This window comes from Rhinoderma darwinii, chromosome 1, assembly GCF_050947455.1.
Source record: "Rhinoderma darwinii isolate aRhiDar2 chromosome 1, aRhiDar2.hap1, whole genome shotgun sequence".
NCBI classification, from domain to species: Eukaryota; Metazoa; Chordata; class Amphibia; order Anura; family Rhinodermatidae; genus Rhinoderma; species Rhinoderma darwinii.
In genome coordinates this window covers 547222154-547248939 of record NC_134687.1, presented here as the reverse complement: position 1 = coordinate 547248939, position 26786 = coordinate 547222154, and the positions used below count along the sequence as shown (strand labels likewise).

General features: G+C 41.2%; 1 protein-coding gene across 4 annotated transcripts in view; it reads left to right on the top strand.

Annotated features, from left to right (window-relative positions):
* Nucleotides 1–26786, top strand: part of XRCC4 (X-ray repair cross complementing 4) — a 459278-nt gene that overhangs the window by 134373 nt on the left and 298119 nt on the right. For all 4 annotated transcript variants that reach the window (XR_012850567.1, XM_075837643.1, XM_075837633.1 and 1 more), the window contains one exon: nt 2649–2839. Coding sequence is in view for 3 of the 4 variants with exons in the window: in XM_075837643.1 (XP_075693758.1) it covers nt 2649–2839 (191 nt within the window). In the remaining variant the exon portion in view is untranslated. The remainder of the gene's footprint in view (nt 1–2648; nt 2840–26786) is intronic.

Here is a 26786-nt window from a genome sequence, read left to right as displayed (position 1 = left end):
CAGAGTGGCGCACGCGGCCCCCGCTTGTTCAGAGTGGCGCACGCGGCCCCCGCTTGTTCAGAGTGGCGCACGCGGCCCCCGCTTGTTCAGAGTGGCGCACGCGGCCCTCGCTTGTGCAGAGTGGCGCACGCGGCCCCCGCTTGTGCAGAGTGGCGCACGCGGCCCTTTCTTGTGCAGAGTGGCGCACACGGCTTGTGCAGAGGGCCGCACTCGTCCCCCCCGCTTGTGCAGAGGGCCGCACACGGCCCCCCCCGCTTGTGCAGAGTGGCGCACACGGCCCTAGCTTGTGCAGAGTGGCGCAGACGGCCCTTGCTTGTGCAGGGTGGCGCACACGGGCCTTGCTTGTGCAGAGTGGCGCACACGGGCCTTGCTTGTGCAGAGTGGCGCACACGGCTTGTGCAGAGTGGCGCACACGGCTTGTGCAGAGTGGCGCACACGGCTTGTGCAGAGGGCCGCACACGGCTTGTGCAGAGGGCCGCACACGGCTTGTGCAGAGGGCCGCACACGGCTTGTGCAGAGGGCCGCACACGGCTTGTGCAGAGGGCCGCACACGTCCCCCCCGCTTGTGCAGAGGGCCGCACACGTCCCCCCCGCTTGTGCAGAGGGCCGCACACGGCCCCCCCCGCTTGTGCAGAGTGGCGCGCACGGCCCTTGCTCGTGCAGAGTGGCGCGCACGGCCCTTGCTCGTGCAGAGTGGCGCGCACGGCCCTTGCTCGTGCAGAGTGGCGCGCACGGCCCTTGCTCGTGCAGAGTGGCGCGCACGGCCCTTGCTCGTGCAGAGTGGCGCGCACGGCCCTTGCTCGTGCAGAGTGGCGCACACGGCCCTTGCTCGTGCAGAGTGGCGCACACGGCCCTTGCTCGTGCAGAGTGGCGCACACGGCCCTTGCTCGTGCAGAGTGGCGCACACGGCCCTTGCTCGTGCAGAGTGGCGCACACGGCCCTTGCTCGTGCAGAGTGGCGCACACGGCCCTTGCTCGTGCAGAGTGGCGCACACGGCCCTTGCTCGTGCAGAGTGGCGCACACGGCCCTTGCTCGTGCAGAGTGGCGCACACGGCCCTTGCTCGTGCAGAGTGGCGCACACGGCCCTTGCTCGTGCAGAGTGGCGCACACGGCCCTTGCTCGTGCAGAGTGGCGCACACGGCCCTTGCTCGTGCAGAGTGGCGCACACGGCCCTTGCTCGTGCAGAGTGGCGCACACGGCCCTTGCTCGTGCAGAGTGGCGCACACGGCCCCCGCTCGTGCAGAGTGGCGCACACGGCCCCCGCTCGTGCAGAGTGGCGCACACGGCCCCCGCTCGTGCAGAGTGGCGCACACGGCCCCCGCTCGTGCAGAGTGGCGCACACGGCCTCCCCCCGCTCGTGCAGAGTGGCGCACACGGCCTCCCCCCGCTCGTGCAGAGTGGCGCACACGGCCTCCCCCCGCTCGTGCAGAGTGGCGCACACGGCCCCCCCCCGCTCGTGCAGAGTGGCGCACACGCCCCCCCCCCCCGCTCGTGCAGAGTGGCGCACACGGCTCCCCCCCTCTTGTGCAGAGTGCCGCACACGGCCCCCCCCGCTTGTGCAGAGGGCCGCACACGTCCCCCCCCCTTGTGCAGAGGGCCGCACACGGCCCCCCCGCTTGTGCAGAGGGCCGCACACGGCCCCCCCCGCTTGTGCAGAGGGCCGCACACGGCCCCTCCCCTTGTACAGAGCGCCGCACAAAGCCCCCAGAGCGGAGAGGGGTAGCTTACCGCTACCTCTCTCCGCTTTGCCTGAGGTGAATCACATTTAGCATGTCACGCGGTGGCGGTCTGAGTGAGGTCGGTGCTGGTCTGGGAATCAGTCTCGGACATGAGGTCAGGTGACTCAGGTCAGGTGACAGGAGTAGTCCACTTCCGGTACTGACCTCAGTCAGACTTACTGACTTGGCCGCAGCTTGCATATTTTCAGATTAAAATTATGCCTGCGGCTGCCTACTCTTCCCTTTGCACTGCGCATGTCCTTTTTGGCGCATGTGCAGTGCAATGTTCTGGGAGTACTAAATCCCGGACGGTGTTCTTTTTTTCTGCTGGATACTACGGGCGCCGAAAAAAACGCCTGTTTTTGCGGACCCAGAAGTCCCGCTGTGGAGGATATGCATGTAAAAACCTGATTCAGATTTTTACATGTAGTGGGCCACATAAAATGAGGTGGCAGGCTGGATTCGGCCCGCGGGTCTTATGTTGGACATGTGTGCTGTAGATCATCTTTGAAATGTTTCTACACTTTGATTGGAGTCCACCTGTGGTAAATTCATTTGATTGGACATGATTTGGAAAAACACACCCCTGTCTTTATATGGTCTCACAGCTGACAATGCATATCAGAGCAAAAACCAAGCCATAAGGAGGAAAGAACTGTCCTGTAGAGCTTAGAGACAGGATTGGACGTAAGGGAAAGGGTGAAAGTGAAAGGGTCTGAAGACTTTCCGAATGCACTTCTTTTGTTTTCTTCTCTGCTGACTTTGAATATGGTTGTTGTAATCAATGTAAAATAAATTCAGGACACCAACAAAAATGTAGTCAGAAAAGCAAAACAAAATATCACTATGTACCATGTCCAAAATCAGTCATCCAATGCCGGTTTGTTTACATCTGTAATTCTTTCCTCTGTATGTTCTTTTCTCAAAAAGTGTCCAAGGATGATTTGTCGAAGGAAGCAACTGATATGGAGATGGAGCATTCAAAGTATATGGAAGAGTTGAAAAAAGCGTTAATTACTGTGCCTCAGACTGGCAGCAAATATAGCTTTGACCTTGTAAAAGATGACGAAAACCCTGCAATGTATTGCTTTACATATGAGAAAACATTAAAAGATATTGCGGTGAGTACAATATCTGATAGTACTGTAAGTAGTGATCAGAAAAATGATAATCGACGTGTTATTGTACAGATTGATATTTCTAAGAAATAGGGCATACAATCTGTATTAATAGAGGTTATTGTCATATCCTGTCCCTATCAGTGCTCTCTGATACATAATAGACATACTCTCTCTACAGGTGACTGCTGCTGACGTGTCTTGCTAAATGTGAAATGTTGCAATCTCCCTATGTAAATTACATTTATGCACAACATGTGTGGTGTGTATAGATCCTATAAAGCAGTATTTCCCAACTACTAGCTCTGTAGCCATAGGTGTCCTTTTGCCCCCTGCATGTGACTATTTAGTTGTCGGCATCTGCAAAAACACTTGTGCACCAGTGAAGCCTGGGGGGGTTGTCGGAACTGGTTGGCAGTAGCCCCAATATCCTGATTAAAGAGCACTACGGCCAGCACGGTCATACTTGGATTTTTACACACTAAGGGTATGTTCAAAGGTTTACTTTCAGGCTGATTTTGGAGCGTAAAAGCCTCATTTTACACTCCAAAATACATTTGAAATAAGCCTTTATTTCAGTGGGAAATACACTGTGCTGTTCACATGAGGTGTATTTTTACGCTGCTGAATTAGAAAAAAATGCCTTGTAAAAAGAAGCCTCGTAAAAAGAAGTAGCATGTCACTTCTTGAGGTGTTTTTGGAGCCGATTTTCCATTGACACTACAAAAGACAAAAAAAATGACTAAAAAAAAAGCCTCAAAATAAGCATTAAATTTAAAAAAAGCTTCAATTTCAGATTCAAAAACACCTTGAAATCAGCCTTGTCATTTTCAGCCACTTCTTTTTGTGCGTGTGAACATACCCTCAGTTTTGTATTGTTTCATTTATTCTTATTAGTAATTGGTTGTTATTAATGTAACGCCTATTTGACTTGTTTGATAGACTTTTTCTCTCTTTTTTTATTGGCTAATGTGGTTCAACAAAGTAAAAAAAATGGCCATTTCTGCATGTCATCCCTAAATATGGTGGTGTGTGGCTGCAAAGTGCCCATATATAAGCTTTTTGCACTGAGATCCAGGAACTTCAAGCTTTGCCTTTTTATAAGATGTCACATATAACAGGTGTTTAACACTTGTAACAATTCACAACCCGGCAACCATGGCATATACTATATACTATACTATACTATACAATTCTATACAATTTGATGTTCTAATGTAGAGCTTCTGGAAAGCCTTAGTTTGCCTACTTCTTATGTAGTGAATTAAACAGCACTGTTAGTTGTTGCCATTCACAAACAAGTCCATTGAACTGTTCTGACAGATTTCCTGGTTTAGTCAGTCCATTGATATAAGTTGTTGGAAGGAAGATGCCGTCCGCTGTGAAGTTGAATATAATCGTCTTCTTCTATGTTGTATCTTCAGTTATCTTGCTCCCTCAGTTCCTAGAATTACCTATGTAAGTCAGGATTGTTTCTTGTAGTAATTCTTTAGTATATATTTTTTATAATTTGGTTGAATTATTGCAGTGTGTGGTGTGACAGGGCGCGTTTTGTTTTCACTTAAATCTATAAAAAAGTATTATTGTAGTTGAGAATTGTTTGGCGTAGTGCTAGCCATGCATTATTGGATTCAAATTGTGCCTTTTATAGACGCACGCCCCAGGTATGGGATTCATTTAATAATCCTATGAAGTTATGGCTCTATGAAGAATTGAGCTGCCCATTGCATCTTCTAACGACTTCATTCAGTTACCATGGCCTGGCAGCATACTTTGATTGGTTTGAGAAAACTATGCACAAAATAAAGAAAATTTTATGTAAAGTAGTTGCCTCCATTAAAGAAGCACTCCCGTGAATTTTTTTTTTATTGCTTTGCCCGTTTGTAATGAGCATAATAATAATTATTGTAATAATGCATTGTATATGCTATTTATTTGCTCACCGAGCGTCTAGTATTCAAAACACAGTCTTCGTGCGGCTCCGCCGTGCAGTCACGACATCTCTAATCTGACTCGCCGATTCACACAGCGTCTTATGTGTGGACTAGAAGCCAGTTTCTCTATGTAAGTCTATGAGACTCAGAATGTGAGTCTCCGAACGGAGCCTGTGTTTTGAAAACAAGATACTCTGTGAGCAAATAAATAGCATATACATGTACAAGATGCCCATTACAAGCGGGCAAAGCCATACAAATTTTCATGGGAGTTCTATAAGTAAACCGGTTTACCAAGAGGTCATACAAGGGGAGTGAAGACTGAAGTGATTGAATATATTATATTTCAAAAATCCAAAATAGACTCTCTTTGTCGCAGTTCTTGCTGCATGTCACAACAATAAATGCATAAAGATTGGACATACTGCTAAACGTTCCTGAAACGCATCCCGTTCTGGTTATTTTCGCTAGAACAGCTCTTTGTTCACATGAATTACAATATAAATATTCCACAGGAAATGGATGTACTGTATTTTCTTATTGTTTAGATTTGTTTATTTCCTGAATCAGAAAACAAAGCGATCCAGCAGGGGGTTCTGCTTATGGTTCAGCATATGTTTTCCATGAAGATGTGCTTACTTAAGCTCTCACACTTCAGACGCATAGAAATCTTCCATGATGGTTTGGTAACATATATCATCTGGGATGTTCAAACGAAAATCTGTGCCTGTATTTGTCATTACAGAGTTCTGAGAGTGCACAACTTTGGGCTTTACCCGCGCTGGAGCTGCTTTCTGACACTTTAACTCTTTAAACATTTCACACTTTTCATGTTATGTACATATCAGAAGTAGTCAGCTCTTCATCCAAGCTATCAATATTCCACTACAGGACGATATCACAAAAATTACATGGTTATCCCCTTATTTTTGGGGTAGGGACATACACTGATTTGATAAAGACCTCATAGATTAATCAGTTGTGTCTCATACCCTGGCTACCCCAATATCCCGCCACCATCAGACACTTGCAGGCTTCCAGATCCTGTTGAAATGGAGCGTGTAAATGTCATGTATGGCTGAAGAGCAGAGCTTTTGCTAATACAGACAATATGCTGTATCTGTTGTGTCATGTCGCAGGAAGTTTCCGAAGTGTTTAATATTATTTACTTTGTATTTATGTAATTTAATAAAAAACATAGCTGGCCTTATTGACGTTGTTATTGGTCATTATTGACGGGTATAAACAAACACATCCAACCAATAGAACTGTAGTTTGACCCATTTTATTTTTATTCCTTTATTTTAACCAACAGCGGAGATGTCAGTACAGAGTCAGAAATCGGCACGCATCCGGAATATAGATTAGCCCAGAGTAGTTTAAGTTAAAATACATTTCACTGGTTATACTCACCAGCGCACTGCCCAACATTTTTCATTTTATAATAAAAATCCCAAACGATCCTGCAGCAAAAATGAAGACGGTAAAAAGGCAGGGGAGTTTAGAGGAGAGGAACAAGGGGAAGTATGAGGGAAATACAGGTATATAATGATTTCATTAAGGTATTGCATGAACACTCACAAGCTTATCTATATTCCTCAGAAGTGGTCAAATTGATCCAATGAAACAATGTTTTCTGAAATTTGTCTGTACTGACTTTTATAAAGTAAACTCCTCCATTCCCATTATATTCTTTACTTTAGAGAAGGGTGGCTTGGATTGTTTCCATAGAAGTGGAATACAAGGTTGCACAACAATAAGTAGCTTGTGCCTGAGGAAAAAAAGAGCTGAGTCTAGTGACAGATTAAGATCTGTCAAATGGTCAGATAGTCACACCACTTTGGAGTGGTGTAGTAGAAAATGTCAAAGTGTGGAAACCAGTGGCAAGACCAGAGGATGTGTAAGATAGTTCCCTCTGTATTTCCAACAGCAGGAAGACACCGGGGGGAACGTTTTATGTAGAACAGATGGAACTCTCTACCAGCGAGTAAGAATTTTATATCCATTTTCTTGGTATTTTGAGCTTATAGAGGATCTGTGCACCTTTTCCATTATCTCCACTTTTTGTCTAGATATCAATGTAATGTTTAGGTCCCTTTCCCACCTCATTTAAAATGTTGGAGGTTTCAATGCCAAATTAGCACCCTAAAGTGTCTACCTGATAGAACTCTTCCCTTCACACATTTTTTGTCAAAATCTGAGGAGAGGAAAAATCTGTTGCCACCTAGAGAGGTTAGGCAAGCCCAATGGTGCTCCAAAATCTGTGAAGTTAGTCCAGCCAGATGCAGTCCTAAAATCCTTGACTCTTAGGTTTCGTTCACATTTGCGTCCGGGGTCAATTCTGGTGTTCCGTCTGAGCTTTCTGTCAGAATGGAGCCTTGACTGACACAAACGGAAACCATAGAAAAGACGGAACGGAGCCCTGATGCAGATGTGAACGAAGCCTTAAATGGCCTTCCCTAATTGAAGCCATGAATGTGGAGTCTCTCCCTCCTGCTGGGAGTGATGTATTTCCAAGTAAAGAAAGCATAGGTGATGTTAAAGGTGAGATCATCAGGTGTCATCTGCTTCAGTTTAACACCGTTAGAGTGGTAGAAATTGTTGATTGATTATGAAATAGAGGGTGATCTGGTTCTTCAAGCCATGAGAGACCTTTTTAGTGGCACCCAAAGATTCTCTTGCTCCAGCGAGACCCATCACTTATGTTTGTCATGTCTACACGAGTCTATAATTCAGTTTAAGTTAACAGCACTGTAATATTAATATAAGTGCACAACACCCAATCCCCTACTGATTTTTGCCTAGTTAGCCTAGCAAAAGAGGGTCTGGAGGCCCAATTTAACTCAATTTAACTAATTTTGCAAAAATGATGACAGGAAGTGCAGCCATATTGGTTGTCATTTTTTAATTATCTTCTGAGAAACAAGTGGCAAACTCACTTTGTTAATGATAAAACATGTTAAGAATATAACAATATGTCAAAAGTTTTTGAGAAGATTAGGAAATAAAAGCCAATATTGCTACATTTCTTGATGTAAAAATGTCTACCCCAACTCAATCAAAGATGGCAATAATTCTGTAAAACAGACATAGTCCACTGCACTTACTTATGATTTTCTAATATAATGTCATTTTTATGTTTGGGTGAAAATGCTCTTTAATATACTTTTGTGTGCTTATGTATATAGAAACAATATTGTTCAGTAAGGCCCCATGCACTTGAATGTGCTTTTGCGGCTGCAAATCCCAAGAAAATCCACAGGAGAATTGCAGCCCCATCCATCCATTCCTATGGGGCCATGCACACGACCGTGGTTTTCACGGTCCGTGCATGGCCCCGGAGTCCGGACCACAGAAAGAACGGGCAAGCTTTATTACGGCTGTGTTCTGTGGTCCGGGCTCATTAAAAATAATGGCCGCGTCCACGTGCACAGCCCGTGATTTGCGGGCGGCTCGCGGCAGTCACTCCGTATGTATTTGGTAAAAACAATTGACATTTGAAGCAGAAAATGTGACTTCTTCTGATATGCTAGCGGAACTATTCAACTTACATATGACAAATATAGTAAAGATTTACTGTGTGATCCAATACTGTGGTCTTTGGGTCAGTAGTAAGGAGGGATGAGGAGGACATGGTTGATGGAGCTCACTGGTTTTCACTGATAGCGGTCTTGACAATCATCAGTGATTCTAAAAAGCACATGTAAACCAAGGAAGATAAAAGGATGGTAATTTAGTATGCTAATAAATGGACCTGACAAGATTATCAGACACTCCTTTGCGATGGGGATCACCAACATAAAATATGTTACACTAACATGCTAATGAAATCTGTATTTTATGGTATATCTTCTGATTCCAGACTATTTTCCATTTCTATGCCAGACTATCTGAATTTATGGACTGTTGGTTGCCAGACTAAAGGGATTTTACTGTATGTGGGAAAAGTAACACTAAACCACCTCACTTTTAGTTTTTCTTTTTTTTTTTTGGTCTCATTAACAAAGGCTCTTTTCACATCTGGAGCCTCTTTTTTCAGATCCCGTTAGATTTGACGGGATCACCAGCGATTTGACGAGAAGACCAGCGCTGTAGCACTATTCTACCCGTCAAAACGACGGACACAGCGACGGAACGCAAAGGTGCCTATTACATGTTGGTGGTATCTGCTATACAATGGATCCAACACTGTGATGTGGATAAGGGGTAGCCACGACACAGATGTGAAAAGAGCCTAATATGCCTATAGTTTTATTTATATAATATTTATCTAAAAAAATCTGATTACATCAGAATTGAAAACGTAAGCATGCTTTAAAGGTAATGTGTCGCTAGAAAAATTTTTTTTTTTGTTTTTTAGTTAAACAGTTAGTGTATAAATGATTAAACATGGTTCTCATTTTTTTAATTTTTTCACGAGTCAGGAAATATTATAAATTAGATTCTAATTAATAACATTTCCCAGTTCTGGTCACTAGATGGAGCAATTCCCAAAATTGCAGCATTGGCATGTGGTAAAGCAACCACATTGCTTTATGCTGCAAAATTTGAGAATACACACTCGCTCTAGTGAGCTCACAGAATCCCCCCTCACTTATCTTGGCTAGTGCCAGGAGAAAGGAGGGGATTGAACGTTCAAACCTCCTACACTGTGTGTCGCCATTTTTTTGAGCGAACACACAGTGTAGTAGGTTAACATACAGTAGTAATCACACACTAAAACACGTACAAACACAGAAATAACTTTCCTCCCATCCCCTTTCTCCCTGCTATTACTACAGAAATAACTTACCTGCTCCTGCCGCCGCCGCTCCCTCCGGTCCGTCCGCTCCGTCTGCTCCCTCCGCTCCAAGTGCTTGCATTAGAACACAAGTCCGGAAGCCGCGACCGGAAGTAGTAATCTTACTGTCCGGCCGCGGCTTCCGGTCCACAAGAAAATGGCGCCGGACGTCACTCGGCCGAAGACCTTCCATTTGGACTGTGTGGCAGCGGCGCATGCGCCGCTCCCACACAGACGGCGTACGCTATAGTGAGTGGAACGGCTCCCGTTCGCATTCTCTATGGGGCTGTATGTGCCGTATTCCATGTCTGTATGTGTCGTTAATCGACACATACAGAGAAGAAAAAGTGCAAAAATAAAAAAAAGTAAAGCACAAACACACAAATAAATAAAAAAATTTTTAATAAAACACTAAAAGCAAATTGATATAAAAAAATTTTTTTTCGCGACACCCTTCCTTTAATTTGTAATCAATAACCAGCCATTGCGTGTACTGAAAATAGGTCTTCTATATGTCAATAATGCATGCTGAATCCGGGAAACCCTGTTAGCAGTAGCAAGGTAATCTCTTTATACTTCTTACAATTATCTAAATGACCAAGGTGGCGACCCCCCCCAGCCCCTCCTTTCCTTCATGATTTGCAGATGCATCCACCACCAGGTCTTCTTTATTCGAACATCTTAGAGACATCTTACCGCTGAGTTGTTTTTATGTATTTTAACAAAATATCCATCAGAAGTAAGAAGGGAGGGGGGGGGGTCGGTGTTTCAGGTGAGAAATATAGATTGGTAATAATATATATACTGGACTCTGTATATCCTGTAGATATGATATTTTATGATTATTTATCACTACTATCAAGTAAACAGGACATTTTTTGTTCCTTTTCTTAATGATGATCCTTCTTTTAATGTTTTTGAAACAACAAATGGAAAAAAAAAATTTTTTATAACACTTTCAATGCATTAGTCTTATTGACTATTTATAATGAAATTATTGGGTACATTTTCGATACTCGTTTCCACTAAGAAATTGTAATACTGGCTTTCACTATTTATTTACATTTCTTTGTAATTGTGTATTTATCTGCTTTCAGTTTAGAAGTTTATTTCTCATTACTGATTAAAGTCTGAACTGTTCTATCTATTTAATAGTATCAGCAACAAAAGCCCTCATCTTATATGTTCCTATTAGAGATTTCCATCATTTTTTCAAACTTGCGTGAGAGTTTAGTTATACAAGAACAACAGCTGGACTGGTACAATATTTTTTTATTTACAAATTCCATATGTTGTCCATCATCATCATCATCATTAGTATTATTATTAATATTTTTACAAATATTATTTTAGTATTTTTATTGTTATAATTTTGGGCTTTATGAAACGTAAGATCGTTCTGTATGTATTAGTGATGCATTTCTCCAAAAACAGCTTTTTTTCGGTTTAATATGGAAGAAATAATTATTATTCTTGCATTCTTGCATTGCTTAAAGAGTACTGTACTTTCAAAAAACTTTTAATATATCATAGAAACATGTCAGAAGTTGTGGTTGGGTCGGGTGCTGAAGTCCCCACTGTTGCTAAAACGAAGGTGCAGAAGTTCTCAGCTAAGTGCTCTGCACCTTTGGCTGTGACCGGCCCTTCTTATTAGGCTGAAGACGGCTCACATAGAAGAACTATGAGCCCATATTTAGGAAAATGATTAGTGTCGATCACAGCCGAAGGTGCAGAGCGCTCAGCTGAAAACTTCTGCACCTTCGTTTCGGCGATGGTGGGGGGTCTCAGCAACCAGACCCCCACCGATCCAAATTTAAAAGATATGTCTCTATAATATATCAAAACATTTTTTTTAAAGTTCAGATACTCTTTGAAGGGAATGTTTCAGTGTATTTTATGTTAGTTTCATTCACTAGATTTAAGTCTGCAAAGGAAAAAAAATACATATATATATATATATTTTTTAAAACTTCCCAGGGGCTGGCAATTCTGAGGCACACACTTCCTTTCTGCATTGTCGTACAGATGTGCGCTTTATGGCAGTTGCAATGAATGGGAATTGATTGACAGAACTTGTCAGATTATTGCTCTCTTAACATCTTAAAGACGCAGCTATTTTGGTCCTTGAGACCACAGTGTTTTGTTTTTTTTTCGTTTTTTTTCTTCACTTCGTCCCGACAGCCATACATTTTACATTTTTCCATTGACTTAAGTGTATGAGGGCTTGTTTTTTGTTGTACGACTTGTATTTTTTAATCACACTTATATTGAGTGGCCAGCGTGTAAACTGGAATATTTTAAGATTTTTCAATGTGGATAGTTTTAACAGACTTTGCATAAATTCATAGAACAAGTGACTATAAAACTTTGTCATATACTTTATTAGAGAAAAATGCCTCCTTCGCCACTTAGCAGACTCCTCCTCTCCCCCTCCCTCCTAACTGTTCTCTCACTTTTGAATTTACAGCTCTTTTTGTCTTCTCAAAAAGGGACAGACCTTCAGCTCAATGAGAGATCAGGTTACACCTGTCCATAGACATTAATGGAGAGGGGAGGGGGAGGAGGGGACAGGAGCAGAAAGAGAGAGACAGATGCTGCTGCAGTTTTCTAGTTCGTGTTATATCTCAGCCCAGTGCTGGATTCCCAGCTACACTACTCATTACTTCTGTATAATGTCCTCTATGCTATATATATATATATATATATATATATATATATATATATATATATATATATATATATTAGACAGAGATAGGCGGATTCTCCTCTTCTCTATGGTCTTTGTATAGAAGACATGATATCTGTTAGGCTCCACCCACTCGTTCAGGGAAAACAGAATTAGTAATAGAGCCTGCAGAGGGTAAAATTCTACAAAAAAATAAATTAAAAAATGCCCTATACAAGTGAAATAATGGCCATAAATAAATAGTGTTATTCCTCATTTACACACATATGACTGCTTATTCTGAAAAGCAATGCTTTAAATATGTCATTTTCTGATGCATTCTGTTTAAATAAAAAACAGATCTGTGAACATAGGAACTTCTGCTGTACTGGGGCTAAGGGTAGTTCTAGAACAAAACCGAGTTGTTATTCAGAAAGAAAATTAGACAAAGTAAACTATGTCTGCCCTTGACATAGGTACTAACTCACTGCAGGTTATTTTCAAAGAGTTCTGACTAGCACCAATATCCATATTTTTTTGGGTCTGGAATAATCAAAACTTAAAGAGAACCTTTCACCTCCCCATACATATGCAGCTGAGTGCACCATGTAATGGGGAGGGCTGCACAAACCATGGGGCACTTTAAAAAAAATTCTACCCTCCGTTATTTAGATATAGGTACCGTTATATTTGGCACACAATATTTAAATAACCCCCTGAACAGTCAACGGGGCGTGTACTGTCAAGGGGGCGTGTTACTATGGCTGTGACACTGTCCAATCAGATATGGACAGTGTTACATCAAAAGTGAGGAGAGAGAGTGTGCGCGCCCGCTCTCTCACTCTTTAGCTTTGAAGATCAGTCTTCTGCCGAACTGGCAAGGGGGCGTGTCTCTGCTACGGACAGTGTAAGCGCTCCCCAACTCTTTTAACACTGTCCGTAGCAGAGACGCGCCCCCTTGCCAGTTCGGCAGAAGACTGATCTTCAAAGCTGAAGAGTGAGAGCGACAGCCATAGTAACGCCCCCTTTCCAGTACACGCCCTGTTGACTGTTCACGGAGGGAGGTAGAAAAAAAATGTCAAGTGCCCCAATGTTTGTGCAGCCCTCCCCATTACATGCTGACCTCAGCTGCACATGTATGGGGAGGTGAAAGGTTATCTTTAAGGGGATTTTTATAATAACTAGTGCAATGGAAAAGTGGAGTAACTGTCCATGGGAACCCATCAGAAAAGTACTTTAATTTTCCAAAGTGATTTTGATAAATGAGAGTTGGAATCTGATTGGTTCATATGGACAACTATACCACTTTACTTTTGCACCACTTTTGATAAATCTCCCCCTTTACTGACAGCAATTACCACAGAAATCAGTGAATTTTGTTGTTCCATTCATACAATAGCTTTCATGTGAGGAATTCTATCCTAAGTGCATGATTTTAGCCCCAATGTACTCTTGGTATTTTGCTGGAGGGAACTTGATATCTCACAGATTTTTTAATTTTTTTATTCTTACTATATGTAGCAGTGTAGTTATTAATATGGTTATACATTGTGTTTTTGAGATGCAGACGAACCAATTGTGTTTCATTAAGAACACAGACAACAGGCAGTGAAAAAGTCTCATATTTTAGTCTGCAATGTTTTTAAACCGTTAAAAATGTCCTGCAGATATCAGCTGCCCTGCCCTATCACAACCCCTGCCTTTTTGGTAAAGTGTTAAAGTTAAATATACAAAGTTTTTGGGCTGCAGACACTTTGTTGACTACTAGATGCGCTAAAAGTCTCCTGTGAGTTTAACAATGGAGGCAGGAACAACTGCATTGTGGATTTTATATAAATGTTGGGCATCAGTCTAGCTGCTTACTTGTAAACTACATACAATGTGCCAGCGAATCTCTCTTACATCTGCTTTTACAGGCTATGGCAACATAAAAATGTCTGCCGGCTGGTTTTAGGTCCAGAATGTAAATCACTCTCAATTCTGAAGCATATCACCATGGGTTATTCACCCTCGCTCCTCTCCTTTTACCTTTCACCTGCCTTTTTCTGGTTTCTTTCTCCCCATCTTTCATATGTCATGCTTTTACCCTCCTCTATTACATTCTCTCTTTACCAGGTAATTCCTAACTTGCTTTATGTCCAATTTTTCTGATGATGACATTTTCTGTTGTCAGATACTAAGTCTGTGTAAAGAGAATTAGGTAACCAGGGAAAATGTCTTGGAGATTATCTTTTCTCTATAGGACCCCTTTCACTGTAAAACTTCTCCAGTACTCTACAGGTCCAAGGACCTTAGAACGAGTTTGGTTTCCCTTACTTTATTCCCTGGATACATTAAGGTATAGGACCAGTTGGTATAATCAACTCACTTGCAAGTGGCTGCCCATATAAATGCTTGGAGTCTGATCATACAGAGGCAAACTGTTCTAGAATTTGTTGACAATGGGGTAGCAGGTTAAGATGGAGCCATAGTAAGGTCTATACAGATAGTGGGTAACCAGGGAGCTTCAAGGTAAATTATTGGCACTATAAGCCACATGAAAAACACTTTAACTCGCAACCTACTGGTAAAAGATAAATGTCATTTAAGTGAGCAGGCAGCCTGCACGTAGTGCCCAGCTTTCAAGCCCAACATGTCCTCATGCATAGAGCCCATAACTGCTGCCATTCCTTTGGATCCCGGCAGGATGGCACTGAGGTACAGTATATGTATTGCAGCCTCCAGTTTTAAATTGACGTTATGTTGCTATCCTTCTGTTTTACACATACTTTAACTTTATATGGTTTCCCTAATATAAAAATGTCCTGTACTTACACCACAAAATATTACCCAGTTAAACTCCTCTATATCAGAATTGTGTAGGGCTTTAGATGTTCTGACTGTTGGAGATTTGTGATTTCTCCCTCATTCAGAAGTAAATGCTGCCCGACATCCATATTATATACTGAAAATATGATTTAGTGCAACCAGAGTCTGTACCACTGACTGCTTTATTGGATGTCTGCAGTTGGTGTGCAAGGGGCATGTCAAAGTTGTAAAAGCACCACAGATGTACTTGTAATCATTGACCAGTGCCAGGACGCTTGACATATTTTGAATGATCCCTCTACTTAATAGACTTGAGGGAGTATTCAATAAATTCCTGGGTATTGCAGGCAGTTTCATGTTCACTTCTTTATTATTATATTTTTGTAGTAATTGATGTGATTTAACATTCAGATGGGTCTTAATAGCATTATTTTGTTAAAACGTTATTAAACCTCAACATTAAAAAACACACTCTCTGGCCCCTTCGACAACCACACAATAAAAAGTTAAATATTCACCCTGAAAACTTCACTGGGTTCCCATCCTCACCCTAGCAGTGGGGAATAAATGTGCTTAATAGTGTTCACTATACAATCTATATGTGGTACTTATAAGGATCTGTTCCTGTGGGGTTCCCGTTTTTTTTTTTTTGTTTTTTTTTTACATTAAGAATAGTGAAGTCTACAGTATTATTCTTGTTGTTAAAAAAACAAAACTAAATGCCAAATTTAAATCTTAACAAGCCCCATTATTAGCCAATAGGATCTGGCAGGATTATTGGGATCCGTTTGAAAGCTGACACGTCATAGCGGTCATGGCTTCATTAAAGGGGCTTTTCAATTCATGCCCTCAACTAAGAATAGGTCATTATTGTATGATCATTTGGTGTCCTTCCCAGTGGCTTAGCTATAGGGGTCCCAACGGTCACAGTTGCGACCAGGCCCCCAAGCCTCGGCGACGCAGATACAGTTCAATTTAATGCTGGAGCCTTGCACCAGCATTCAATGTGCCGTGAGCGGCTCGGCGCGGGCAGGCACGATGTAGTGACGTCATCGCGCCTGTCTGCGCTGAGTCACACACAGCACAGTGCAGAGGAGGAGAAGGATCTCCTCCACCCGTTGTGGGAACGGGGATAGGTAAGTAATTATGTTATGGCACATATGGGGCATTATACTGGGTATGGGAGGGGGCTGATATGGTAGCTGCTAAGGCAGCATTATAATGTAGGGTGGGCATTATAATACTGTATGGGGCACATTATACTGTATGGGGCAGCTATAGAGGGCATTAACAAATTGATTCTGCAGAAAGCGTTTGCTACCAATAATCAACCAGAATTGCCTCTCCCATCGAAAGCCAATGGTCATATTAATACTTTCTGGTAATATACCTGGGGAGGCAGGATGAAGCTATTTTGTAATTATTTAGTCACAAAAATAGTTTCAATTAACATAAAGGTCAAAATGTAACACAAATATTTATTTGCAGTGAACCATGGAACTGCTATTCCCGCAGAGGGTGAATTTGGTATAAGCTATTTTCTTTTTTATAAATTGGTTTGCTGTAGGCAAGAAGTGCAGCTATTAGGGTAATTAGGAGAGCACACATTGTAAAGTGTCACATAGAAAAACAATGGCTTAGGTACTAGTGTGTCAAGCCAGCTGCAAGCTGGGCCACACACACTACTCTGTAAGGGGTCATTGAGCTTTTGCCAGCTAAACTATTGCCACCTAAGCAAACAACGTCCTGAAGGCTGTGGTTTATTTCTTGATCTTAGTAAATGAGGGGAAATACTTGAACAAGCTCTCAACTGGCTTATCCTACAACATGTGCAGCAAAATTCATTAATGGGAAAACTCCTTATGATAGAAGACAATGAGAAACATGAGTTAAGGAGTCGCCACCGCTTTAATAATGTGCCTTGGTGAAATCTATAAAATAGAGAAGACCGGAACCAATCTGTTTTTGTCATTTTTGTAATACAGCTTTGCGAATATATAAAAACCGAGTCTCCCTGTTTACTAGTTTCTACAAATGGTCTTCCTTTTACAACTAGAAGCCAAAATGTGAATTCAGCATGTCCAGTTTCTAACAACTCTACGTTTCATTCAGTGCGTCATGGTACCATCTATATTTTGTCATTTTTATATTGTTCATTTGCTATCCTTGGTTGTTGTAGATGTAGTTTTACAAGGTCCCCATTTAACTCATTAGGTGACCATGTATATATCGTTGGACCAAGTCCTCAAATACTGCGCTTTACAGTGACATTCCACTCCGATGAATAGAGAGGTGTCCTAAACGGCTGTATACCATCTATGATGTCCATTTACCGTAAGGGTATGTTTACACATTTCAGATTTATTGCAGAAATTTCTACCACTGCCATTGATCCAAATAGGATTTGCAAAAATCCATGCACATGCTGTAGAAACAACCCCATTCAGATATATGGAATACATTTTTCAGTTGCAGAAATTTCTGCAACAAATCTGCCATGTGTGAATATACCCTAATAGGGCACATAGTTCAAGGTTGTATTTAGTTGATCAACTTTTAGTAATTGTTTATTGACAATTAATGTGTCTTTTGATTGTATTGTGTCTGTGTGCTACTAGCTTATACATATTCTTCATACAGAGCGATTATTGTTCAAAATATTGTGAGATCTAGTAAAAGTTCACATCCTTTGGCTAAGATAAACCTGATCAGTGATTTAACGATCAGCGATAAATTGCTAACTTGTCATTGATCGAACCTTTTTTGATGGCCTAAAAGTTATTATTCAATGGCGTTATATTTCCATGTGTAAACAGGATCAGCTATTCATTAGCAGACGAGGCCAGAAGCAAGGCAAGTGATCTCAAAAGTGATCGAAGCTACAAATACAACATACGGTTATTGTTACATATAAATTCATGTCTTTCGAACATTGACTTGCTATTTCGTCGATCGGTTCTTGTCTTTAGCAGTTTATCTTCACATGTTAAAGGCTTAGGGCCTGTTAACATCAGCCTTTGGGTTCTGTTCATCGGTTCCGTTCAACCTTTCCATCAGAGGAACCAATGAATGGAGAGCAGAATGGAAACTATCGTTTCTGTTTGCAGAGTTTCAGTATGTTTGTTTGTTTCTGTTTTGTAAAGTTCTAATTTTTTTTTCCCTGAAACAATAGCGCAGTCGACAGCACTATTGTTTCCGTGAAAAAAATGGAATCTTTACGGAACGGAAACTAGCAGAAACATACTGAAATAAAAGCATTACCGTTGAAATCAATGGTAATGCAAACAGAAGTGATAGTTTACGATTGGCTTTCCATTAATCTGTTCCTCTGATGGACGGATGAACGGAACCCAAACGCTGATATGAACAGACCCTTCGCTATATCAAGAAGATAAGAAAATAGTTACCAAATGACATTGCTCTCACTTACTAGTTATCTTTTGTGATCAGGTAGCGCTACGTATGTTGGTGCAGTATGGGATGTGTGCTACTTGTGTTGGGCATTATTAGCACTACAAATTATTATTCAGCTTAGATTGGAGCAAACTTAAATATAGTTAATCATTTCTGAAATCAGTAGTAGCTTCTTAGATAGAGAAGGTCAGGCAAAGTTCGCCTTGTTTCCCAGGCTGTAACCGCACCATACAAAAGGAAAGACAAGTCACACATTGATAGCTGACTGATTAGACAAGGGCTGGAGTATGTTTAACTGACTACCTGAGGGTGCAATAATATGCTCTTCTACGATATAGACATTTCATAGATTTTTATTAAGTAAATTGCTTTCTGTCAATAGTATTTTCTCCTGTTATTTGAGGCAGACGGTCCTTTCATCACGTCAAGCATAGAAATTGATGTCGCCAGTCAGAAGGATATTACACAGCAATGTCAAATTTAAAAGCTTCAGGACAGAAAAAAAAAGAGAAAAACATTCCGGGTTGAAATGTAGAAGTGGTTGTGTATGACAACTGTTAGGAGGATGTATGATAGTGTCCATCACTTTTATTCTGTCCAGCAGGATCGGATGTAAGGTAGAGAGTTCCCTTAACAAAAGATTTAACATAACTTTCTAAAGGGGGCATATATATACTTCTCCCAAAAAATTAAGGGAACACTTAAATCACACATCTAATCTCAATAAACAAAATATTCAAGTTGACGATCTTTACTGATATTAAATTGTGTAATTCATTGAGAACAAAATGACGTATCAACCGTTAATTGAAACCAAAACCATCAACAAATTGAGGGCTGGATTCCAAATCGCCCCGCATATCAAAGTAAAAAAATTAAATCACAGGTGGATCCAATTTGCGTGAATTTCATCATACCAACTCATAATGTGACTCAGTAGTGTGTATGCACTCCCAACATTGTCTAGGCATGCTCTTTTTCCTGGGGAATATTTTTACAGACCGGGATCTGGGGAACAGAGAGCTTTTGGAGAGTCTGAAGCACTACTTGGTGGTCGTCGGATGTACTTATTCATAATGTCCCAGAAGTTCTTTATTGGATTTAGGTCTGGGGAATGGGATGGCCAGTCATTAGCATCAATGCCTTTGTCATCCCTGAACTGCCAACAAACTCGGGCCACATGAGGCCGGGCATTGTCCTGCACCAGGCGGAACCCAGGGTCCACTGCACCAGTGTAAGGTCTGAAAATGGCTCTGACAGCAGTCAGGGTACTGCTGGCTATCACATGGAGGTTTGTGTGACCTTCAAGGATATGCTTTCCCAGACCATCAGTGACCCACTGCCAAACCGGTCATGTTGGATAATGTTGCAGGCAACATAAGGTTCACTACAGTGTGTCCAGACTCTTTCACATCTGTCACATTGCTCAGTGTGGACCTGCTCTCATTATGAAGAGAACGTGGCACCAATGGCAGACGAGCCAATTGTGGTGTTCTCTGGAGAATGCCATTCGAGCTGCACGGTGCTGGGCTGTGATCACCGGACACACTTCATGACGTTGGGCACTCATGCCACCATCGGAGTCTGTTTCTGACAGTTTGGTTAGAAAAATGCACACCAGTAGCCTGCTGGAGGTCATTTTGTAGGGATCTGGCAATGCGTCTCCTGTTCCTTCTTGCACAAAGGAGCAGACACCGGTTATGCTGATGGACTGATGCCCTTATACAGACTTTCCATACTTTTAAGACTGCTGGGAGGCACAGAAGACCTTCTTGCGACAGCACGTCTGGCTATGCCATCCTGAAGTAGCTGGCTTACTTGTGCAACCTGAATGCGCTGCAGGTATCGCCTTATACTACCAGTAGTGTCACCTGCATTTGCGGGCCATGCTCACATTAATAAGTATAGGAGCGCTGTCCGTAAGTGCAAAAAATAGGACCTGTCCTATTTTTTGCGGGTCATTTCTACGGCCCGGACACACACCCGTAAATATACGGGAAGGTGTCTTTTGCCCATAGAAAAGAATGGATTCGTAATTGCGGATAAAAATTACGGTCGTGTGCATGAGGCCATATTAGTCTATGCAAATAGTAGTGGGCAATAAAGGAGCTCATTCAATTAGTACAGGGGAAAGAACTAACATTTCATATCCTTTTACCAATGTTTTGCACATACTTCATATATTATATTGTAAAGTGCATAGAATGTGTCATGAAGGGTGAGCTACCATAGGAAAGTTGCCATATGCTACATTACAAAACCTGGATAAAGTCAGTTCATTGAAGATAGAAAATAGGGAATGTAAACAGGAAATGTAAGGTTGGACATGTAGATTTCCCTGTAATGTGTCCCTTTGACTTGTAAGAAAAGTTTACATTGACAATGTGGATTATTAGGAAGAATGCAACAAATAGACTTTGTAAGACTGCTCAGTGGGTTACTTTTCATGTATTCTACAAGCTGTTTGCTTACTGTGGAGCAAACTACTAAACAACCAACATTTTCTCCTTTCACATCTGCTACAGGGAAAATGTATACATTTACATCTCTCCTAGTGCAGCACAAACTTTTCTTGTCTTTTCAAACTTTGCTTTGCAGCTTTACCATATAGTACAACATTATATGAAGATATATTCTATTTACCCTTATTAATATTAAAGAGGCTCTGTCACCAGATTTTGCAACCCCTATCTGCTATTGCAGCAGATCGGCGCTGCAATGTAGATTACAGTAACGTTTTTATTTTTAAAAAACGAGCATTTTTGGCCAAGTTATGGCCATTTTTGTATTTATGCAAATGAGGCTTTCTAAAGTACAACTGGGCGTGTTTACAGTAAAAGTCCAACTGGGTGTGTATTATGTGCGTACATCGGGGCGTGTTTACTACTTTTACTAGCTGGGCGTTCTGACGAGAAGTATCATCCACTTCTCTTCAGAACGCCCAGCTTCTGGCAGATCACGCTGTGACGTCACTTCCCCAGGTCCTGCATCGTGTCAGACGAGCGAGGACACATCGGCACCAGAGGCTACAGTTGATTCTGCAGCAGCATCAGCGTTTGCAAGTAAGTAGCTACATCGATTTACCTGCAAACGCCGATGCTGCTGCAGAATCATCTGTAGCCTCTGGTGCCGATGTGTCCTCGCTCGTCTGACACGATGCAGGACCTGGGGAAGTGACGTCACAGCGTGATCTGCCAGAAGCTGGGCGTTCTGAAGAGAAGTGGATGATACTTCTCATCAGAACGCCCAGCTAGTAAAAGTAGTAAACACGCCCCGATGTACGCGCATAATACACGCCCACTTGGACTTTTACTTTTCAACACGCCCAGTTGTACTTTTGCAAGCCTCATTTGCATAAATACAAAAATGGTCATAACTTGGCCAAAAATGCTCGTTTTTTAAAAATAAAAACGTTACGGTAATCTACATTGCAGCGCCTATCTGCTGCAATAGCAGATAGGGGTTGCAAAATCTGGTGACAGAGCCTCTTTAAGAGAATGTTTTGGGAGCAGAAATGTTGTGTCCACTAGATTTTGTGGCAAAATCCATGCCAAATCCAAGAAGTCTCTAAACCAACTAATATAATATTTTAATAAAATGTCTTGTGAGAAGCTTATGCGGAGCGGACTCTCTGGACTATTGCTAGAAGAGGGTTGCTGTAGTTTGATCCAGTTGAATAGGAATGTAGGTTTAGGCATTTGTATTTCTAAAAGCCCATTTACATGAAGCTATTACACTAGTGATTTCAGACGGCCGTTTTTTCAGGAATTTGTAGTTCATGGTCTGTGAAGGTTGTCATTTTGGATGACAACGCTATACATTAAAGTGTAGCTAAACATTTGACAATCTTCTGACATGCCATAGTGACATGTCAGAAGTTTGGATTGGTGGGGGTCCGAGCACTGAGACCCCCACCAATTGCTAGAATGAAGCAGCTGAAGCACCCATGTGAGCGCTTAGCCACTTCATGTCTGTTCGGCTATTTCCGGAAATTAATGTATCAGTGTACGGACTCAATAGAAAGTCTATGAGCCCGTACTGCGATACATCGGCTTTCCAGAAAAAGCCGAACAGACATGAAGCACGAGCACTTCAGCTGCTTCGTTCTAGAGGTTGGTGGGGGTCTCAGTGCTCGGACCCCCACCAATCCAAGTTTCTGATATGTCTCTATGACATGTCAGAAGTTTGTCAAACGTTTAGCTACACTTAAAGCTGGCCATACGCATAAGATGCGGCTGGTCAGTCGTCAATGGAATCATTTGTACAACCAATCCCACTAGGCACGGAAGAGATTAAACTGGGTGATCAGGGAGTCCCTTTAAAAAAAAATAAAAAATCAAACGTAATAGTCTTCTGAATTTGGCTGATCATGCCATACACATGTAGTGGAAATCTAGTTGTGAAATGCACATGGCTTATTAGTCACAGATGTGAGATGCATTTATCAATGTTTATAGGCAAAATTTTGTTCTAAAAAAGCACAACAGATGTACTGCAGAGCAGAACAGAGTTTTATAAAAGCCTGACATAATACAGACATTTATTATAAGCTATGCCACATACGTATTTCACAGACATCGCTCAGTATTAAACTAGATCATGTTTCATACTGTAATAATACTGTAACAAATTCAGTAGTTGTCTTTGAGCCGTTATCTCCTGGACTGGCTGCTGGGGGGAGTTTTTGAATTCTATGTATTGTATGTATGCATTATTACTTATCCATCCACATTCATATAGGCTACTGTGGAAGTGGAACATATTTTTCCACAATATTAAATCATAATTCCTATTGACCATAGTGTATATGCCTAATATGGGCAAATTTAGATTGTCTACCCCATTGGGGACAGGGAGTGATATGAATCTGTGGTGCCGAATATGCGCTATATATACAACATAATTAAATCAATGATTCTTATCTAAGGGGTTAAACGGCTAAGATCGAAGTTATCTCAGATCCCAGCCATTTAAACAGGGTGTTAGCTGTATGTTACAGCTCACACCCGCTACTGATGGCAGTGGCACAGCTCCTGAACCTGCAACATTTCCGCACTGAATCACATCCCGCCAGCGCTGTTTATGTACAAGGCAGTGCTTGAAGGCGTTAATAGTAGTTTTTAAACACCAATGAGTCTTCAGATATGAGGATAGAGTAACTTTTATCACCTGTCAATTACATGTGTCATAAAAGTTTTATTGATGGTGGTCCAACACTCCTAGAGTTACCAAGAAGAAAGGCCTAAGAGTAGATGATTGCATGTGCAGCAATCCTCCATAGAAGTTAATGAGATTGTTGGAAATAGCCAAAGGTGAGCACTCTTTTTGCTCTCTCGTTTTTTTTCTGATGGAATGTGGCTGAACACGTATAGGAGCCAGCTGACAAGCCGGGAGCAGGGACTTGAGGTCCCTGGTCTAGGGTAATGGAGAAGGTACCCTGTCTAATTGATTAAGAAAACAAAACAACAACCCTTTTAAAGCCTAGTTTCATAAAACATATTTTCTATAATCTCTAATAGCAATAAAATACCTTGCCCGTTTCTGCTCTGCACTTACCCATCAGACCCCCTACTATGCATGTTCTGTTACCTCCTTCTCCCCAACAGTCAGTGACTTGCCATGTCAGAAACCATGCTGCATAGACATGTACTATTTGTGGTCAGCAGTTACAGCATTAGGCCACATTCACATTGCGTTTGTGCTATCCGCCGAGCGTATACTTTTTTAAATAAAAACGTAGACCATTGAAAACGTATACAAACGTGTACCATTTTCTGTTTTACGTATATATGTGTCTTTTATAGCGTGTACGTTTACTCATACGTCGGTATACTCTTCTGTCCGTTTTTTATCTAAATAAGTATAAGTTGTTTTTTTTTTAAGTGAATACTGATAAAAAAACAAAAACAATAAAAAAAGGATACATTTACTGTATGTAAACCGATACAAACGTATAGCATTACGTTTGAATACGTTGTTTATTGAGGTCAATGAATATTGCTGATATCCCAAAAACAAAAAGTCATACGCGACGTAACGTGTTTTTCTTAAAACACGTTACGTCGCATATGACTTTTTTTGAAGTACAGAATAGCGTAGCAGATTACACTTTTCAGTACTTTCAAAAAACAGTCTCCCAACCTAAACCATGACAAAAATAGACCAAACTGATGCTATTTTGGTCTACGTTTGACCCATTATAGTCTATGTATACGCCGAGCCATACGCTGGGCGGATAGCAAAAACGCAATGTGAATGGTGCCGAAGGCTGTACAGAATCTTGCTTGGCTCATGAATCCCTAATATTTGGTAGTCAAGTTGTCATGACAAGACAGTCCTTTAATATTCATTCTTACATATATATTGCTGTTGGAGATTGGCTGGTAGATAGTAATTGTTTACAGAATAGGTTTTAACATATACATCATATACTATATAAAAAAAATTAAATAAGAAAAGAAAAATTATATTTATTTATATATATATATATATATATATAAAAACATTCATTCAGCGGACATGTGAACATTTGGTAGAAGAGCTGTTTATTATTCCCATGACATGCCTCAACAGGAAGCTTCCTGATAGGAGAGTTTGTTGTAGAAAGAGCATCTGGAAAACAAGCTTAGAGCTGGAAAGCTTTCCGACCCTGTAAATGTAGCGCAGAATTAAATATTATTCCTGAATGTATTCTTACCTAATATTCCCTAGAACATAAAACTAGTCCCATCCAGCACATATATAAGTGATCCTAAACATGCTGGGGTTAATTACTGCATAACTTTTAACTGTTGTCATGACATATAGCTATGTCTACATATACATTTGTATCTAAGGTTAATGTATATTCTGCTAGTGCTTAAATTCTAGAAGCATATGGAGACATAAAGGCGAGTGAAAAATAAGGTATTCATCATTTTCTGTTGTCCATAATGACCAAACTTCAGGAAATTGTTTATGTGGACGTAGTCTGAGAGTTCTAGATTTTTATTTCAATTATTTTTATTCTTGGAAAAATCCAATAAATGGGCTTACCATACAGCATATCCATAGAAACCAGTCTGTCTCGGGAACTGGCAAATGCAGAATTGGCCCTGATGTTATTGGTATGTAAGTATCCGTTAAAAAATGTCAGCTTGTGAAAAGTACATTTCCAATTTTAATTATTTTTTTTTCTACTCATTCTAATTTCTTTTGTTCTTCTTATTAGCAGTAGTATTAAAGGGGTTGTCTCATGAAGACACCCCTGTTTTAAATCAAAGCCGGCATTGCAATCACTGGTCGTCGTAGGTCTGGCTTCTCCAACTCCATGTGATTAGCTGTTGTGGCTGGGGAAGTCACGTCAGGCTATACATTTTAAATAGTTGGCCTGTGTGAACTTAGCCATACAGCGACGTCGAACAAAAATGAAACAAAAGTTATCATCATTGTCATGCAAAGAGGCAAAATCATAAAAATTGTTCATGTCCTGATGTTAAGAGGTAGAATCACAATTCCCAAATGGCTTCCTAGTAGATAATTCCAGATGGATTACAGAAGGGGTTCTATACCTCTCATTTCTCTTTCAATCACTTCCTATTGTGAATTGCTTCTTCCTTGTTTTTACCCAATTGTTTTTTATTCCACCCATGTGATTTTTCACTTTACCTTCTTTGAGCATGTCCAACGTCTTCTAACGTTTATATGCTTGTACCTTTCATGTTCAATTCATACTTTGATATACATGTATGGAACATAGAAATGCAAAGAAGGCAAGTCAGTGGCAACACTAGACACATTGTGTATACTGGACAGTTGCGATAATGTTTTTAGAAGTGTCACGAAGGGCTATCAAGAAGGAAGACATCCGCTTATGCTCAGACATGTCCCCTCTCGTTGTACATTGTACATATGGAAGTAAGTGATACTTATTTCAACAATATAGATAGTTAAATGTGACCCATGTGTTATTTTTAATTGATAATGATAAGAACAGTCTCATCATTATCATCATTCACGCAGGCATGGCAGGGTAAAGTGGTTAGAGATATATCCTTTGTCAGTTTTGCAAATGGCAATAGGTTATCAGAGGACACTGGTCAGTGCTTTAGTGTAGTCAAGAGACCATTTCAGTTCAAGATTCGTGTGTCTTCTATAGAAGTAACTGATCAGAAGAATGTTGGAGCAGCAAAAATATAAAGGTGACCTTTATGTGTTTTATTTTTTTTAGACAGTGGGTTCTTGTATTTTAAAATTTTTTGTGATATACTCTACAAGGGTTGGTGCTCCTTTTGCTTGAAATGGAGCAACTGTAAAAGTCTCAATCAAAGCTAAATACAGCTGAATATGGACCAGGCCACTGTTTTCACA